At 60.4% G+C, this 17,240-nt stretch overlaps 1 protein-coding gene across 1 annotated transcript; it reads right to left on the reverse strand.

Moving 5' to 3' along the window:
- Nucleotides 1-241: 241 nt before the first annotated feature.
- Nucleotides 242-16,272, reverse strand: SYNPO (synaptopodin). Its single transcript, XM_088063618.1, has 4 exons — nucleotides 16,238-16,272; nucleotides 13,478-14,244; nucleotides 3,051-4,972; nucleotides 242-1,793 (listed from the first exon to the last, which is right to left on the reverse strand). The coding sequence occupies exons 2-4, from the start codon at nucleotides 13,950-13,952 to the stop codon at nucleotides 1,017-1,019; spliced, it is 3,174 nt and encodes a 1,057-aa protein (XP_087919744.1). The 5' UTR covers nucleotides 13,953-14,244; nucleotides 16,238-16,272; the 3' UTR covers nucleotides 242-1,016.
- Between the last annotated feature and the right edge of the window lie 968 nt (nucleotides 16,273-17,240).

Consider the following 17,240-nt stretch of genomic DNA (forward strand, 5'->3'; position numbering starts at 1 on the left):
TGGCGATATGCCCTGGCAGCCCAAACACAACCTCTTTTCCAGGGCTGGTCTCACTGGCCCCAAGGTGTGGGGACACCAACATTCTCAGAATCACCTTCTGTGCCAACACCTCCTACAAACCCTCTGCAACTTCTACCATTTCCTTCAGCCCCTACAGTTCCCCACCTGCCCTGGGTGTCACAGCGCCCATCGGTTCCTGTGTGTGCCTGCATCCCAACGGAGTGGGGATGGGGATGTGGTGAACTTGGGTACGTAGACAGTGAAAGGTACAAGATGGGGCTGTCCCTCATGGTCTGGGCAGTGTGGGAGGGCACCTGTAAACAGTCCCCTTAACATGGCAATAAATAACTTTGGCTCTTTTTTGTCTCCAGGGAAAGAAGGATTTGGGAGAATTTCTTTGAGAAGGAGTCAAAAGTTTCAAATTGAAAAAAAAGGCAGTGAAGAACTGGAAGACTAGAATTAAAAATTAAATTTTCCTCTCCAAAATCTTGTTTCAATTGACACTGGCCAAATCTAGAGGCTGGGAGAGGCTGGGAGAGGCTGGGAGAGGCTGGGAGAGGCTGGGAGAGGCTGGGAGAGGCTGGGAGAGGGAACCTGGTCATGGCATCCAGTCGATGCAGCCCACCCGCAGCAGATGTGCCACCCCAGGGAAGCAAAGCTGCAGTGACACCCCGGGATAACACCTGGGAGCCGGGGACACGGGGGACCACAAACCCATCCCATCCTGGCTGTGCGGGATGGGGCAGGCAGGGACTGCCGAGGGAGGGGGATCGGCTCCCCCGCTCTGCCTGCTGAGCACGCAGTCCTGCCCCGAAAGGTTAGGGAGGTAAAAATAGAGCGGGGCCACGGGATGGCGGGCGGGCGGGAGGCACCTGACCCCTCTGGCACACAGAGGGGCCGTGGCAGCTCCGAAGGGACAGTTTTTTGGGGTGGTGTGTTCCCGGTGGGGGTGAGTGGGTGGCATCACCCGGGCTGGCGGGTCGAGGGAGAGGGTTTTTTGGCGGGGGCTGGTTTGTCTAGGAGGTGCAGGGAGCCCCTGAGGGCAGACCCCCCGTCTTCAGCCGCAGGCTGCTGGTCCAGCCCCGGGGACAGAGGTTGAAGCTGTGGATTCCCGGGCTCTTGGTCCCCGAGTCTTCGGAGTCGAGGGAGACGTCCGAGTCCGTCGGGGACCGGGAGGTGCAGCGCTTGGCCGGGGAGCGCCCGCCCACCACGGGGGATGGCAGGGGGCTCTTGGGGATGGGGGACAGCCTGGGCACGGGGCAGGAAGATGCGCTGGAAGACAGCAGGAGCCGGCGACCCTCCGCCCAGGAGGCTCGGGGCATCCCGGGGGAGGCACAGAACTGGGGGCTGCCTGCCCGGGGGGATCGCAGGGGGCTTTTGTGGGTGGGCGAGGGGCTGCCCAGGCTGCCCAGGCTCCCCAGCACGCTGCTGGCAGCCTGCAGTGCCGGCGCTCTCGGCCCCAGCCGGGGCGACTGGGGCAGGCTGGGGGGGCCGGCAGAGATGGGGGTGAAGGGCCGGGAGCTCTCCAGCCCCACGGCTTTGGGAGAGGAGCTCTTCCTGCGGGCAGCGTTGATGATGTTCCTGGCGAGCCGCGCTTGCATCTGCCGGCTGGCCCGGGGGTCCGCGTCCTGCCGCAGCGGGGACAGGGACCTCTCGCTCCAAGGAGGGGACGTGGGGAGTCCCTCATCCAGCTCGGGCACCGAGGCCGGGCTGGCCCAGCCGTCCAGGCTGCCCGGGCGCCGCGCCAGCCGGGGCGTCCAGGTGGGCGATGCAGGGAGGGACGAGCGCCTGTCCTGGAGAGGGACAGAGAGCGGGTCAGTGACCCCCACTCGGGGGGACGAAGGGACAGCGGCAGGAGGGTGCCAAGGTAAGATTCATGCTGGCACAGCCCCACAGGAGCTGGGGGTGTCTCCTCGTGCATTGCACCCCTGCAAGGGGTCCCCAAAATGCATTTGACCCTGCACGCCCTCGCCCACCAAGGAGATCGGGGCAAGCTGAGCCTGCCGGTAATAATCCCTGCCCAGAATATGTCCCAGGACCTCTGACAACCTGCAGCTTTCTAAAGTCTCCCTCTGGGGGCTGCTCGGAGCCCCCGTTGCACTGCCCCAGGACCCCTCAGCTAGCACTGCTCCCCAGACCACAGGAAAGAGAAGAGCCACGTGTGACAGCGCAGAGAGTGTATTCAGAAAGAGGGGGGAAAATAAAAATGCAGGAGAAATAAAGCACAGTCAAAAGGCAACTTGGCACCATGGGGAAAGTGGTGAGAGGGCATGGGCAGAGGCACAGCTGGATGAAGCCTTGGGCTGGACATCACCCAGCAGCCCTGGCACCCTCCTCATCCCAGCACATCCCTTGCTTCCAGCTGTGCCACACAGCACTGCCCACCCCAGCTCTAGCACTGAGCCCACGCAGGGACAGGGACCCCGCGGTGTCACCGGGCCCAGCAGCACTGGACTCTGCCATTCCCCAAGGGATGCAGTTCTTCCTCCACAGTGAGGAAGCAAACGAGGACAGATCCTGAAGGAGCAACAGAAGAGCCAGGAGCAGGCACGGTGAGGCAGAAAGGCAGCATGTCCCCTCCAGGTTTGCTTTGGTAGGAGGCTGAGAAGCGCCACAGGACAGAGGGGATGTGGAGGAGCAGACAGAGCTCTGAGAGCTGGAAAAGCTGGAGGTGAGGAAAGGAGGGAGCCAGAGGTACGATGCTCCATACAGTTTCCAGGTGAGAGAAGAGCAAGATCAGCCTTGTGGGCCTGGCAGCCTCCTACTGACTCTTTGGGAATCCTGTAGGCTCTGTGCCCAGTTCCTGCTGCCTCCCCGGGACTCCTCAGCTCCTGTTGCACCGGGGGCTCAGCAGCGCCTGTCACCCGCTGTCCCAGCACTGCAGCCTCACAACCACTTCTTTTTTCTATTTTCTTTTCTTTCCCCCCTCCTTTTTTTGTGGTTGGTTTGGCTTTTGGCACACCCCTGAGCAGTTAGGGAGGACTCAGCCTAGCACCCCTGTGTTTTTCTCTCTGCCACCATTACTTGTAGTAAAAAGAAGGTTTCCACACCTGCGGCTCGATGCCGGCATTCCTGGTGGAGTAGGAGGGCCGGGGTGCCTGGAAGCCTGCCTTTGCCCGGGGTGGCAGCAGGCGGCACGGGGAGGCCAGCAGCACCTCAGCCGGGGCTCCAGGACTGGCACGGCTGTCGGGAGTCAGGGGCAGAGCCCCGGCAGCACTGGGGAAGGGGCTGGCAGTGGTCTGGCTGGCGCTGGGCACCACGGGGGGATGCCAAACCGGGGAAGGAGGCAACGGAGAGGTCGGGCAGGAGGCTTGCTGGGGATAGGGGTAGGAGTCGGGAAGAGAGGGTCTGGGTGGAGGCACCTCCTGGGGCATGGACCTTGTTGGCCTCTTGGATGGGGAGAGGATGAAGAGAGAAGACTGGAGCTGGTAAGGCTGGTGCTTGGAGATCTCCAGCTCCTTCTGGGACACCTCGTTCTCCATTAGGTTGCTGCCATACAGTGATGCAGGAGGGGTTTTGGAGGGCCTGCAGGGACTCTTGGAGGGGCGTCTGGAGACCATGGGTGACAGGTAAGCATTGTTGTCATACTTCCAGGAGGGAGGCAGGGACATGGTGGGCGATGGGGACCGCAGCAGCTCAGGCTGGGAGGGGGACTCAATGATGAACTTCTCCATCCTGGATTGTCGGCGGGCAAAGAGCTCAGCTCCCTTCCCTCTCGCTTCAGTGAGGATGTGGCTGGGCTGTGGCTTCTTCTTGGGCTGGATGGTGGGAGACTTCAGGCAGGAGGACCATGCCGGAGCATCCTCAGCTGGTGGCAGGTGCTGCACACCCCTGGCTGCACTGTTGGGGACAAAGTTCGAAGCTTCAGCCCCCAGGGCAAAGGGCTCATCCTCAGCACTGGGCTCCCTCTGCTCCTTCTGCTTCTTCCTGCTGTCTGCACTCTGAACCAGGTCCAGCAGGTCGGGGTTGGGGCCCAGCTTCGGCTTCTCCACGAAGGTGAACATGGACTTTCTGCTGGCTCTGCGGGCAGCCGACTCCTCCAGGATCCCTGTTTTGGGCAAGGGGTTTGGTCCGCTCACCCCGCAGCCCAGGAGGGGATCTGGCAGCATCTTCTGCTCCTGGGTGGGGTACAGGGCCGAGTAGGCAGGGGGGGAGCGAACACGGGTGAGGGGTGGGGGGCTGCTGAGGGTCTCTGCGTAGGTTGGAGGTGGGGGCAGCTCGGGGGCAGGGGGCTCCCCGGCCGGCTGGGCACTGGTGGGGGATGCCTGGGTGCCGAAGGGTCTGGCCGTCCGGTTCTTCACAGGCTTGGGCTTGGCCAGGGTGAGATGGACCTCGTAGTACTGCCGGCCCTGCGTCCCGTTCTGCTGCTGCCCGGCTGGCGATGCCGTGGCTGTGGCTGTCCCTGCTGGAGCACTGGGCACCTCGCTAGGCACCTCACCGGGCACCTCACTGGGCACGCTGACGTTCTTTCCTTCCCCGGGGCTCTGTGCCACCACAAGCGCCGCCGTGTTTGGCCCCGCAGGGGCTCCTGCATTTCCGAGCCCCTCCACCCCTCTCTCCATCCCGCTGGCCGAGCGCTCCTGCACGCCGTTGGTGGCGGCCGATGCCATGTTCTCCTTCAGGTAAACGCTGAGTGGGACCTGCTGGGCTTCAGCAGGAAGCTCCTGGCACGGGGAGGCGTTCGCCAGCATCCCTTCTCCTGGATTGCCAGGCTGGGCAGGCTCCGGCTTCATCCCCTGTCCCTGGCTCTGCTCCATGGCCCCTTGGCGAGGCTGGGCCGCGGGGTTCAGCGGCAGCCCCCCGCCATGCCCGGCCCCCGAGAGCCCCTCAACACGCTGCCTGCGCCGGTGGAACAGCAGGACACCCTTGGAGCTGGGGCCAGGAGCCGTGGTGAGCTGAGCTGCGATCCTCTGGCTCCGCGCCTTCGCCTCCTTCAGCTCCTTCTCCGAGAGGCTGGCGCTGCGGGAGAGACCTGGGAAGAGGAGAGAGGGGGATTGGGGCTTCAGTGGGAATGTGGGGTGTCAGTCCTCCCCGCACAGGATTGGCAGCCCTTCCTCCAGGTATCCCCCGGCAACCCAGCTCTTTCCCTGGCAGGCGGGGAAAGGCAGGAGAGATGCACCGGGGCTGGGGTACACGGTTCGGGGGCAACGGGGACCCAGCACGGGCATCACGAAGATTTTGGGACACATGGGAAAGCCCAGGGGACACCTAGTGACACTCAGGACGTTTCCACCATCCCGGCCCGTATTTCAGCTGGGTTCTGCGCACCCACCGCGCAGAACCACATGGGAAAGGAATTTCGCCTCGCATGTCTCCGGCTGCAGCTCACATGGCTTCGGTCCCCGGCTCAAAGAGGCAGTGGATGGGCCAGCGTGTGTCCCCCAGCCCCGCACCCCGAATCCCGGCACGTTCAGCCCCGACATAAACCCGGGCACAGAGGGAAGATGACAATCCACCCCGACCTCACAGCAAGGCCGGTGGGCAGCCCTGGCGGGGGACTCATGTATGGAGCAACACGAGATGGCAGCAGCCGACAGAAGCTGTGCAGCTGCTGCCCAGCTGGACACAGCGAGGAGCCACCCTCACGCCTCGGGACTCAAGTGCTAAAAGCAAAGTGCTAAAAGCCTGGCGCGGGCCCCGCGGCGAGCAGCCCGGTGCCTCTGGGCTTCTCCTGTGCCGGACAAAGGTCAGGGCACCAGCCCTTCCCTGAGATCGAAAGGATGTGGAGCTGCCGGGAATGCATTTTCTCAGGGTGAGCAATTTCCTATGAGCTTGCCCCCCCGAAAGCACCCGTGGGAAGGGCAGTGTCCCCCACCCTGCCGAGGCCACTCTTGGGCACAGACACCAGCGACGACCATCAGCATCACCGCCGCACCCAGCAAGGGCGCAGCCCCTTTCCAAAGGCACTGCCAGGATGGCTCTGGTGGCTGGCTCTGCTCTGGCCCCAGCAGGGAGGTGGGTGGCCAAGACCGCCTGCTCCCAGCCCTGCTCCTCTTTCCTTCCCATCCCATCCCTTCCCGTCTTCCCTTCCTTCATGTGTTCCTCATTTTCTTGCCTTCTGTGCTGCTTGGGAGTCTTCCAGGATATTTTCAGCAGTGGCTCAGCCTACCAGCGAGGGAAAGGGATGGATGACTAAGCCAAATCCTTCCAGCAAGCCCACGGCAAGCAGGAGGGCTGCTGGAAGCTGGGCAACTCCTTTTCCTCGCCCTTCATCCCTCCTGCCTCCCCAAGCACCCCGCAAGTCCTTGCACACAGCTGAGGTGTGCGGGATGCCCCGGATGAAGCCTTCAGGCTGCCCGGCAGGAGGGTTTTGCCTGGGCAAGGGGCAGAGATGCCAGTGGAAACTTTCCCGGAGACCAGGAGCCCGTCGGCAGCGGCGACGCCGGCGGCCGGGCCCCCCCGGTTCGCAGCCAGCATTGTTTAAGGCCCCGCTCCTATTTGCTTTGGCGGCGGCACAGAGCGGGGCCGCTGCTTCCTCCGGCCGGGCTGCCTGGAGAGCGGCCAGCACCGCGGCTCCCGCTCCGCCGGGTCACCCTCGCTGCCTTTATCTCCGAAACGGAGGAGAAACGCGGCCAAGGAGCCGTTGAGAAACAAGCCACAGGCTCCAGATGTCTGCGGGTTTCGTGCTCCGAGCGGAGCATCCCCGCTTCCTCCGAGGCCAGGGCTGCCTAAGAAGCCGAGCTCTCGGCGGAGCCATTTCGCAGCCTCTTGCTCTTGCTACTGCCTTTTAACAGCAAACGAGGGGCCCTGGGGGATCTCCTCCGTGCTGGAGGGATGACTCAGCTCTTGGCCAGCCCGTTCCTGCTTGGACAAGCCACCAGATACACTCCCACGTAGCCGGCACCAATGCTGGGATTTGCCCACCGGGATTTTGCCCCTGGGTGTCTCCACCCCTTGCTGCCGCCGCAGGCATCACTCCAGGCCAGGGTTTGCTGTAGGGTGGACTCCCTCACCTAAAATCTCCTGTCTGGAATCCACTTCCATCCATATCCATCCCCTTCAGTCTTCCAGCAGCCCCTCTGCCCCTGCCTGCCCAGCACCCAGCGTTCCCGGGCTGGCCCACCAGGGTCCACTGGAAATGAATCCCTCAGGATATTACTTGGGATGCTAAGGGTAAGAATTGCTCTTCACATCCGATTTTTATGACACAGATGAAGAGCATTGAAGCCTGTGGCAGTCCAGAGGAAATTGCTGCAGCCTGAGCCATGGGATGAGGTTATTCACCCAGTGCAAGGGCCTTTATCTGTCTGCCATGGTGTCTGGAGGGATTCTGCCACCTGGGGCAGTTTCTTCACCACTCACTCTCATCCCAGCCACAGGGAACATTCCATCATCCTTCTGTGCCATCTCCTGCAAGCTGGCAGCCCGGGGTGGGCTCTGGTTGGTCCTTTTCCCCAGCCCCAGGCAGGCAGGAGGAACTGAATGCACTGAGAATGCCCAGGTGCTGAGGAGAAGGAGGAAAAGGGGTGTGGGGCTGAAAGCAGCGCAGGAAAGAGGCAAAAGTAAAACTACGTGTGTCCAAGGGCCTTGGGAACTGGTTTCCACCCAATACCCTGAGCCAAGTCCAAAATCCAGTGGGTAAAGTCAGTCCGTCCTTCCTTCCTTCCCTCCTTCCCTCCTTCCCTCCTTCCCTCCTTCCCTCCCTCCCCACACCATACACTGGCTTGCCATGACACTGTCCCTCAGGAAGGAAACATCTCCCCTCTCCAAATGTCCCAAATTCTTCCAAGACACCAAACCCCCCCAGCCCTCTTCGCTGCCAGGTGCCCTCACTGGGCCCTCCCGTGAGCCAGGGTTGCTGGGGAAGGAGCTGCTCCCTGTGCTTCCTGTGCCCACGGAACTGCCAGAGTCCTGGCACACAGGAGAAGCTCCAAATGCTATTCTGGTTTAACACATTTCAGCTCTGGCCACAGAAGCCTATAGATCTCTATCTATAGATTTATATAGGCACTAGCTCTGTAGGTTTTCCGTTGCTCCAGGGGTGACTTCCTGAACATCCCTCAAGTGCAGGGCTTAACAGCTTCTTGCCGAGCTGTCAGTCATCCTTCCCACGGCATGTACAGTGCTGTCTCCTCCAGAGCGAGGATGACGAAGGTGATGAAAGGCATTTTTGTTGCTCTCACTTCCTGGACAGATGGGGGAAAAAAATTCCTTCCATCTCAGCTTTCCATGCAAAGGATGGATCCCCCTGAAGAGTGCTAAAGCAGGATGTTTGAAGTCCAGCCAGGGAAGGCTGGAATCACCATCTGACCCCAAATGAAGGTGAAAGATGTATCAGACATAGCTTATGACCCATCCTGTCCTAAGATGGACTCCTAGAGCTGACAAGGGATGAAGATTTGGCCTTAAATTGCAGTTTCACTGAACTGACAAATTCACTGAAAGCTGATGGTCTTGATCTGGATGGGGTGTCACAGGAAGGACAACAGTGACTTGGAAGCTGTGCCTGGTGAGAAGTCCTTGTATGCAGAGGGCGAGAGGTACCCAACTCCTTATGGGACCTGCAGGGTGCAACAGGTCATGTGAAATCTTGGAGTCAGAGCTGGCAGGTGACTCCAGTCTTCACTGTGGGCTCTGTCCCTGGCCTGCTCCGAGTCTGGATGCTCGGCCATCCCGGTGCTGCAGTGCAGCTTGGCCATGCTCAGGGTGTCCTACCAGACCACCCCTGACAGAGCATCCACCATCCATAACCAGCAGGCACTTCTCCCCATTTCCAAACATTTCTTGGACTTCTGTGGTCAACACAGATGGTGCCTCTTGCTGGCAAAATCCCACTGGCAAAACCAAGAGTGAAACCAAGACAAACCCCATTTCCAGAGGGACACGCTCTGTGCCACCTGACACGAACCCCAGCGCACATCCACAGCAAGGCAATGCTGGGGAGAGGAGATCCAGTGTTTTCACCCAAACACTGAGGACTTTGGACACTGAGGAAATGTAAGCAGGTTTTTTGGCAGAGCAGCAAGCTGGCCCCTTGCCCCAGCTACAGCTGTGCAGGATTTTTTGCAGCCCGTACCAAGTCACACACATTTAAGTCTGTGCACACATTTCCCTCCAGCTCCCAGTTATCCCAAATAATCTGCAGCTAGGAAAACACAGAGGGTAGCATAGACAGGCAGCTGAGCTATCTAGAAACGGATATGATTCAAACATATGGGTAGAAAGATGACAATTTTCTGCCTCATTCCCAGCTTCCAACCCTCCTATGCCCCAGATACAAAACCTTCATGAAGTTCTTATCCATGCTGGCCCTGCAGCCCCAAAAAGATCCAGCTCAAGTGCTGGGTGCTGTGGCGGGATCAACCTTGCCTGCCTGGCAGACGCTCTGTGCTGGGCCTCTCCACACTGGCGCCTTTGCCAGTGACAAAATGTGGCACAGCAAGAAAATTCATTGCGCTTGCAAGTTTTCCCTGTGCTCTGTTTGCAGGGGCTTTGCTGGATTTCGAGCTGTTTTGCCTCCCCACACTCCTCCTGTCTCACAGCCATGCTCAGCACTCAGCACCCAAATCCTGCTGAAATGGCCCCACAGTCTCCAGGCAGCAAGTTCTGGGGCACCCAGCTCCCACAGCGGGGAGAGAAGGGGGCGGTGGGGATTAAGTTGGAACGGGAGCTGTCTGTCCCTGCCCAGTTCCCGGGGGATGCAGTGAGCAGCCCCAGCCCCACATGCGTCCACAGTGGGCAAGCTGTTGCCACCACACAGGTGGAGGTAGCACCTTCCCCAGCTGGCTAAAATCAAGCTTTTATGTTTGGAAAAGGCGGCTGGAGCCGGGCAGACCTCGCCCATCCACCCCGAGTGCGGCGGAACCAGCCCGTCCCACGGCCGGGTACCACGGGGATTCCATCCTGCCTGGAAAGCGCGTCCCAGCCCCGCTCTGCCCAAAGCTGCTGGAACTCTCGGCGACCCATGCAAGGGACAGCCCCGCCGGGCTGGTGCCCCGAGCCAGCGGCGCTGGCCTGGCCAGAGAAGGTCAAATGGCTCCGACTGTCCCTGTGGGGTGGGCAGAGCGGGGAGGGCAGCGGAACGAAACGGGGCCTTTGCCTGTCCCTTGCACAATCCGTAAAGGATCCATCCTGCTGGCTGCCAAGCCGAGGGACAGACCTCGTGTCCCCAGCATGAGTGGCGTGGCCAGGGGAGGTCATGTCCCTGACGAAGGGGACATGGCCTGGGAGGACGTTCTGCGGGGCTGGGAGGTGCGACCCTGCGAGCCCCGAGGACCCCGGCGTCCCTCCACGTCCCCACCGTGTGTCCTCGCTGCGCCTCCCACGCCCCACATCGGACACCCGGGTGCCGGCAGAGGGAACCGACACCTGCCCCGCTCGTTCCTGGAGCCAAACCCCGCTCAGCCCCGGCTGTGTGCGCCCCATCGCCCACCCCTCGCCCACCATCGCACCCACGGCACTTCTGGGCATGCACTCCCGGCCCCGCCGCGCTGCACCCCGGACCCCTGTGCACCCCCCGCACCGCCAGCCCCCGGCACCCCGGACACCCCAACAGCCGGCTGCACTCCCCTCTGCGTGCCCACACAGCCTCCTTCCCCCGTCATTCTGCACTGGCACCCCCCGGAGCCCCCCGCTCCCTGCGCCCCGTACCCCTCCAGCCCGACCGTACCCGCGGTGCCGGGTGCCGGTGCCGCCTCCCCGCGCAGCCCGACTGCACCGGGGAGGAGGCGGCGGGCAGGAAAGTTGCGGCGGCTCCGCCCTCGGAGCGGGCCCGGGGGGGCGGCGGGCGGGGGCCGGGGCCGGGGGGTGGCGGGTCCTGCCGGCACTGCCCCTGCTCGCCCCGACAGACCGACCGAGCGGACGGAACGGGTCCCTCCCCCCCCGGCCACTCTGGCAGCCGCCCCGCCGACCCCGACGTTTCTGCTCCGCCGCTTCTCGTCCCGGCTGGGTCAGCCCTGAGCCCGCTGCGGGACGGGAGAAGCCTGGACATCCCCTTACCCAGCCCGGGGCATCTCCTTACCCAGCCCGGGGCATCCCCTTACCCAGCTCCCCGCATCCCCTTTCCCAGTCCAGGGCATCCCCTTATCCCATTCAGGGGCATCTCTGTCTCCCAGCCCTGCACGTTCCCCTTAACAGTCCTGAGCATCCTCTTACCCATCCCGGGACACCCCATTACCCAGCCCTTCACTCTGTTTCGCTCCTCCCCCTCGCAGCACCTTACGTTTCAGACACTGCTGGGGGTGTGGGGCCTCCCCTTTCCGCAGTTCCCCAGTGCCTAAAGTTCTCAGGCACTTGGGGGGAGGCAAAAATCCAGAGGCAAAAACCCAGAGACAAAAATCCAGCACGGATGTCACTGCTCTGGAGACCTCTTGGAAACAGCACTGAATCCCTTCTGCCAGGGCTGGTCTGCTCCCAGTCACAAGGGAACCGCAGTCCTGGGCAAACTGATGATCCCTGGGGAGCCACCATCACCTCCCATCTCCACCACCCGGCTGGGGCTGCAGAGCTCCCTGGCTGCAGGTGAGACCAGCCTCACCCCCTTCCCATGCCCGTCCACACCTCAGGATGAGCTCTTGGCTTGATTTTTGCCTTTCTAATTTCCTTTCTTCCTGCCCTTCTGTGCTTTTTTGTGCTTTCCTGGTTTTTGAGGGAACCTGGCGCTGGCTCTGCAGCCCCCAGGGAGCGAAACCTTCCATTTATTTGCACACCAGACAGAGAAACCAGTCCTGCCTCCTGCATCTCCCAGCCACTGCCTCTACCCGGGGCTCCTGCGCTCCCCAGCCTGCCCCGAGAGGTGCCAACCAGCCCGGGCCGCCGTGCCAGATATCGAGAGCAGCCAGCCTGGCCTTGGGCTGCTGGATGGGGACCAAAGGGGCACCTGGGACCCGCCTGGGTGGGTCCACACAGCTCAAAGTGGGACATGGGTTTGGCTCCCGACTCCCAGGGCCAGCCCTGCACCTCTCTGGGTGTGGATGGATGCACCCTGTTCTCCTGAAGAAGCTGGAAGAGGTGGGGGTTCCTGTACCCCATAGCAGCTAAAGACAAGAGGAGCAAATCCCTGACATCTCCCAGGGATGCTCCTAAAGCAGCCTGCTGCAGGAACAGCCCGAGTGCCACCTGTGAGGGCACCTGCCCTTTCCTCTCACCTGCGCTGAAGCAATCCTCTGTTTCCCAAACCTGCAGGCTCTTTGCAAGGTTCCAGAGCTGCTCCCAGCTCTCAGGACCCTCAGTGACATCCTGCCTGGAGGCTCTGGAAAGTCTGATGGGTCCTGCAGGCAGTGGCTGGTGGTGATCTCACTTGGAGGGGGAGGAAACGGGACAGACAAACTCTTTCCAACAAACCTGTTGAGTTACTTTAAAATTCCAGGCTGGCAGCAAAAGTGCTGGATGGCGGCGGGGATTAGGAAAATGCTGAGCCCGGACAGAGTCAGGCCTGACCTTTCCCCACCGCAGATCTGCCATCCCGGAGCAGTGAGAAATGGGAAGACTATTTGGGTCCATCTGGTTTGTGTGCTGAGCCCTGAAACACGATGCTGCTGGGGCAGCTGTGAGCCAAAGGGCTTGGCTGAGCTTCCCAGCCTGTGTCCCATCCAGGAGCCGCTGGTTTTGAGGATGTCTGACACTGCAAAAAGGCAGGGTTCATGTCAAGCATCCCCAGTCGGTCCCACCCCATCCCACTCAGTCCTGGGGGCTGCCTTGGAAAAACCAGGCTCTGAGCTGGGCAGCAGCATCTGATAATGCCATCCTGTGGGGACAGGGACACACCTGCCTTGGCCCTGTGTGGCAGCTGAGATAACAGCTGGGCAGGAGAAAAATAGAAAGGAGCGTGGAAGCGGGGTTTAAAAATGGGTGCAATGCCAGTAAGAGGATGGGTTCTGTGGGAGCATCTCCCACAGGGAGGTGGGGCAGTCCAAGCATGGCAGCAGCCCCAGTAACCCTAAATATGGACCTGTGTTTGTGTCACTATGGCTGAAGGGACAGTCATGGGCGGAGAGGAATAGCTGTGGCACGGGGCCATGAAGGGAGGCAGTGGCAGAGAGCATTGTAGCAAGCAACCAGACTGAAATAAAGTGCTTAGTTTTTAAACCAGGGGCTGACAAAAATGGCCCAAAGCCACGTGAGGGAGTCTTGGCCAACCCCAATCAATGGAGGAGAGGTGTCCCTGTCCCAGACAGTGCCACAGGAGCTGGTCCTGATCACTATTGGGCAGGATCCCACCAGGCCCCATGGCCAGGGTAAGGGCTGGGAACTCCATCCTGTTTATGCCCAACTTAGGGATGGGTTGAGTTCCTGGAAACAGTGGGAACCCGCCTGCTGCCTTCCCACCCCCCTCCCGAGAAAAGCCACAGATTCCTCCTTATTTTTAAGGCCAGAGAGATCAACTCAAGCTAAATGAATCCCAGCATCTCTGCTGGAAGCCTGGGACCTCTAACCCAGGGGAAGTCCTGCCCTGGGAAGAGCTGGGTGTTCTCACCAGGAGCACAGTGGTGTCTTTCTGGGTGTGGGGGGGTCAGTGGCCAAAGGGGGTTTCTCTTACCTGTTTTCCTTGGCTCAAAGTCAGGGTTGATGAGGACCCGTTGGATCTTCACCACTTTCCACTCCTGGCTGGGGTTGTCCGTGGGGCTGTCTGCTGTGGGGGGCAGCTCTGGGGCAGAGCCAGGGCACTTGGGAGGGGCTGCAGGCTGCTCCACCAAGACCAGGCTGCTGCCATTCAATGGGGGTTGTGGTGCATCCCCACTGAGCCCCCTGGGGTCCTTCTGGCAGCTCCCACTCTGTCTCTCTCCCAGCAGTCCCATCTGTGCCTCCTGCTCATCTGGCTCGGAGGCTGGAGCATCCCAGAGCTGATGGCAGCTCTGCCCCCCTCTGCTCCTCCTCTCCTGCCAGCAGCCACTGTCCCACTCACTGTCCCCCTTGGCTGTCCCACTGACACAGGGGGGCTGCTCAGCCTCGCCAGGCATGGGGCAGCTGGGCTGGGCGTGGAGACAGAACTGCTGGAGCCTTGTCCTCAGCATCTTCCTTCACTGATTGCCTTCACTAGCACTCCATGGCCTTTCCAAACAGCTCCACATGGCCAGGGTGATGGATCCTCCCTCAGAGCATGGGCAGCACGAGAGGGAGGACAGCCACGTGCCAGGCACGAGCTCAGCTTTACTACTCTTGCAGGCAGGAAGAGCAGGCAGGATGCCCCTGGAGCAGGCAGGTTCTGGAGACCCAGATGGAGGGATGTGTCCAGAGCAGACAGGCCAGCCAGGAGGATTTTGCAGGAAGATCCCTTTCCCAGGCAGAGGACAGGCATCCAAGGACCTGTGTAAGGGGAAGGAGGAACATTGAGGATGCTTGTGCTTGCACTGATTTCCGATGGCTACAGACATCGGAGCAGCTCCCAGCAACCCCAGCCTGAACTCCAGCTCCAGCAACAATTCCCATGAGGAAGGACCCCCTGAGATTCAAAGCCCATTTGGAAATGCCCCAACCCCAGCACCGTGCTCACCACCCCAGCACCCTCGTCCGTCTGTCCTCACCCTGGGGACAGCACCCTGGGGACAGCAGCCATGGCCCTGGCTCCCCTGGCTTTGCCAGATGAGGCTGTGGGCACCCCTGTTAGTGCTCAGCACTGGGGCACCACTGCTCTGGAGCTGGGAGTGTTCAGTGAAGAAGCAAATCCCTGAGGATGTTGCTCAGGGTTATCAGGAACAAAAAAGGAAAATTTCCAGCATCCAGCTGAACTGTGTTTAACCATTGAGTGACTCACGCGGCGTCAGGACAAGCACAGACAGACCCACTTCCCTCCTGCAAGCATAAATCCTGCTGGGATGACAAACCCACGCACCAACACAGACGAGTTATCAGCTGGGAGAGGGGGATGTCATCGCTCCCAGGACAGGATATGGGTTATAGTGTACGGAAATTCCTGTGAGTCCTTCGCTCGCACAGCATCACCCAGCCCTGCTCACAGCAAGGCTGGTCCTGGGGAAGAGCCTCCTCAGACATCCACAGCACCCACGGCACATGGACCCTGATGGATTTCCCAACCTGAGGAAAAGGGGTTTCTGCTCATCCCAAACCCCTCCCTGAGTTATTGCAAGGTTTTTCAGTCAAATGAGAAAAAGCACCGGGTCAACATCGCAGGGTAAGCTCTGGCAGGAATACACCCTGCAGCTTCCTCGAGGCTCACAGCTTCTGTGCAACATTTTTCCTGTCCTTAGCAAGGTTTTTTGGAAAATAAGGCAGATTAGAAAGCAGGCACTCGGGCATTTCCCAAACACAAGGCTGCATTTTTTGGAGAACACCCAACAGAAATCTTCTGCCCTTTCTGAAATCCTTCCTCCTGTCTCTCTCTGCTGCAATTATTCAGCACAGATTTGCAAAGAGAACCTGAGGAGAAAATGTCAATGTTTCTCTCTGAAAAATAAAGTTCACCCTCCTCTTTACATAATTTGGGGGCTCAATAGTTGCAGGAAGCCACCCACATCTTTCCTTAGAAACATGGCAAGTTGTTGGAGCTGGAAAGAGTGGGCTTATCTCAACTGAGGACAAAGAGAAAGTTGCCAAAAATAGCCCCAGCCCAGCCTGGGTCGGCAGAGAAGCTCCCAGGGTGGGTCTGCATCGCCCCACTCCCATTCCCTCCCCCTATCCCTAGGGAGCCGGTTTCTGGGACAGCACAACTCATGTCCATCCTACACCGGAGCCGCCTTGACAATTTGCTGGGGGAGCTGGCGCCTCCCTGAAAACTCTTCCAGAGCCGCCCCCTTCCATTCGGGAGCGCTTTCCACACACGGGCATCTCCTGGGAGCGACGCCCACGGCCCCGGTGCTCCCCAGGCAAACCCAGCCGTGCTGAGAGCCAGGCAGTGGCGTTCCCCAAGGACACACTGCTGGGACAGGGCCACCCACAGCACCGAAATCCTGAGTCAGGATCTGCTGCCTCGCTTGGGGCGTGGCAGAGAGCGGCCTCCTTCCCCCCGGGACACAGCTCCTGGGCTCTACCAGCAGCACAGGAGGGGAATATTTATGAGAACCGTGGATCTCTAGCAAAAGCTGTTAGGCTGAGCCTGTCTGTTGGAATACCAGCCACATAGGATGTGTGTATATGCCTCAGGTGCATCACTTCACTGTCAAAAACAAACAGCAGCACCAGCCATAGCCACAAAACCAGGCTGAGATAGCCCCCACCTGCAAACAAAGGCTGTAAAGAGGGGTGAGGGTCGTTTCAGGCACCATTTCAGGGGTGCAGCTCTGGAGGACACCCAAACTGGGCACCAGTGCCCAACTCACAGTCCTGAGAAGCAGCTGCTCACCGTGCCCATCTGAGAGGCTCCTCATGCTTCCTGATGGCAACAACTCCCTACGGGAAGCAGCAGAATGGTGCTGGGGAGGGAATAACAACAACAAAAAATCCTTCAATTCACAAAGTGCTGAAATCTGGCAGCAAGGAGACCTTTTGCTCAGCTTCTCTTCCTGCCCACTCGCTGGCGAGTGATGCACAGCCCCCCCACCTGCCTTTCTCACACCCTGTCACCCTCCCCTCCCGCTATTGAAAAAAGGAAAACTAAAGTTAACTTTCCACGTCCCACACAAATATTTTTGGCAGGCGTTGCTGGCATTCAGGCTGCTGAGCCCGGGGGAGACAGGGTCTGCAGAAAGTCTTCGTCTCCATCTGCTCCCGGCTGGGGGTCTGCAGTGCCTGGGCTGGTCTGTCCCAGACACAGCGCAGGGGCAGGAGGTGACAGGGCTGTAAAAAATGGGGGGCACCTCCAGGACAGCCCTGGGGACTGTGAGTGGCCCAGTCATGGGAGTGCCATGAAGGGGGGGGGGCAGATTCACACCCAAACTTTGGCTCTGTCCCTGCTTTCCCGTGTTGTTCTCAGCCACATCCTTGCCCCACGCTGCGTTTTCATCACCATGAAACGAGCCGGGAAGGGTGCGAAAGCTGTCCCCAGCACAGCGGGGCTCTCGGGTTTCCCCGGGTCAGGCAGCGGGTCGCTGTCACTCAGGCAGGACCCTGCTGCCCAGACTTGCAGTCCCCAGCTCCAGTCACAAGATCGGCCCAGTCCCTTTCCAAAATAGCCCAGCCGCAATGTATACATCTGGGGAGCTTTACACCTCCCCTGTGCCAGCAGCTGAATGTCCCCTCGGGGGACCCGGGCACCTTCCTTCCCCACGTGGAGCCTTCTTCCCGTGGCGCTTTCCCTCCCTGTGTTTCTGTAAGGGAGCGCTGCCCTCCCAGCTGACACCGGAGACACCTCGGGTGTCACCCAGCAGCATTTGGCTGCCCTGTGCACAGACACTCTCCCGTCTGCT

The sequence above is a fragment of the Pseudopodoces humilis genome, chromosome 17, assembly GCF_049639895.1.
Source record: "Pseudopodoces humilis isolate 2021_Gansu_Grassland_sample_001 chromosome 17, ASM4963989v1, whole genome shotgun sequence".
Lineage (NCBI taxonomy): Eukaryota > Metazoa > Chordata > Aves > Passeriformes > Paridae > Pseudopodoces > Pseudopodoces humilis.

Coding starts and splice junctions, on each gene's coding strand:
- SYNPO (XM_088063618.1), bottom strand. CDS start 13,952: ATGCTGAGGACAAGGCTCCAGCAGTTCTGTCTCCACGCCCAGCCCAGC. Junction 4,973..13,477: donor CTTTGAGCCAAGGAAAACAG/GTAAGAGAAACC, acceptor TCCTCTTCCCAG/GTCTCTCCCGCAGCGCCAGC. Junction 1,794..3,050: donor ATGCCGGCATCGAGCCGCAG/GTGTGGAAACCT, acceptor GTCCCTCTCCAG/GACAGGCGCTCGTCCCTCCC.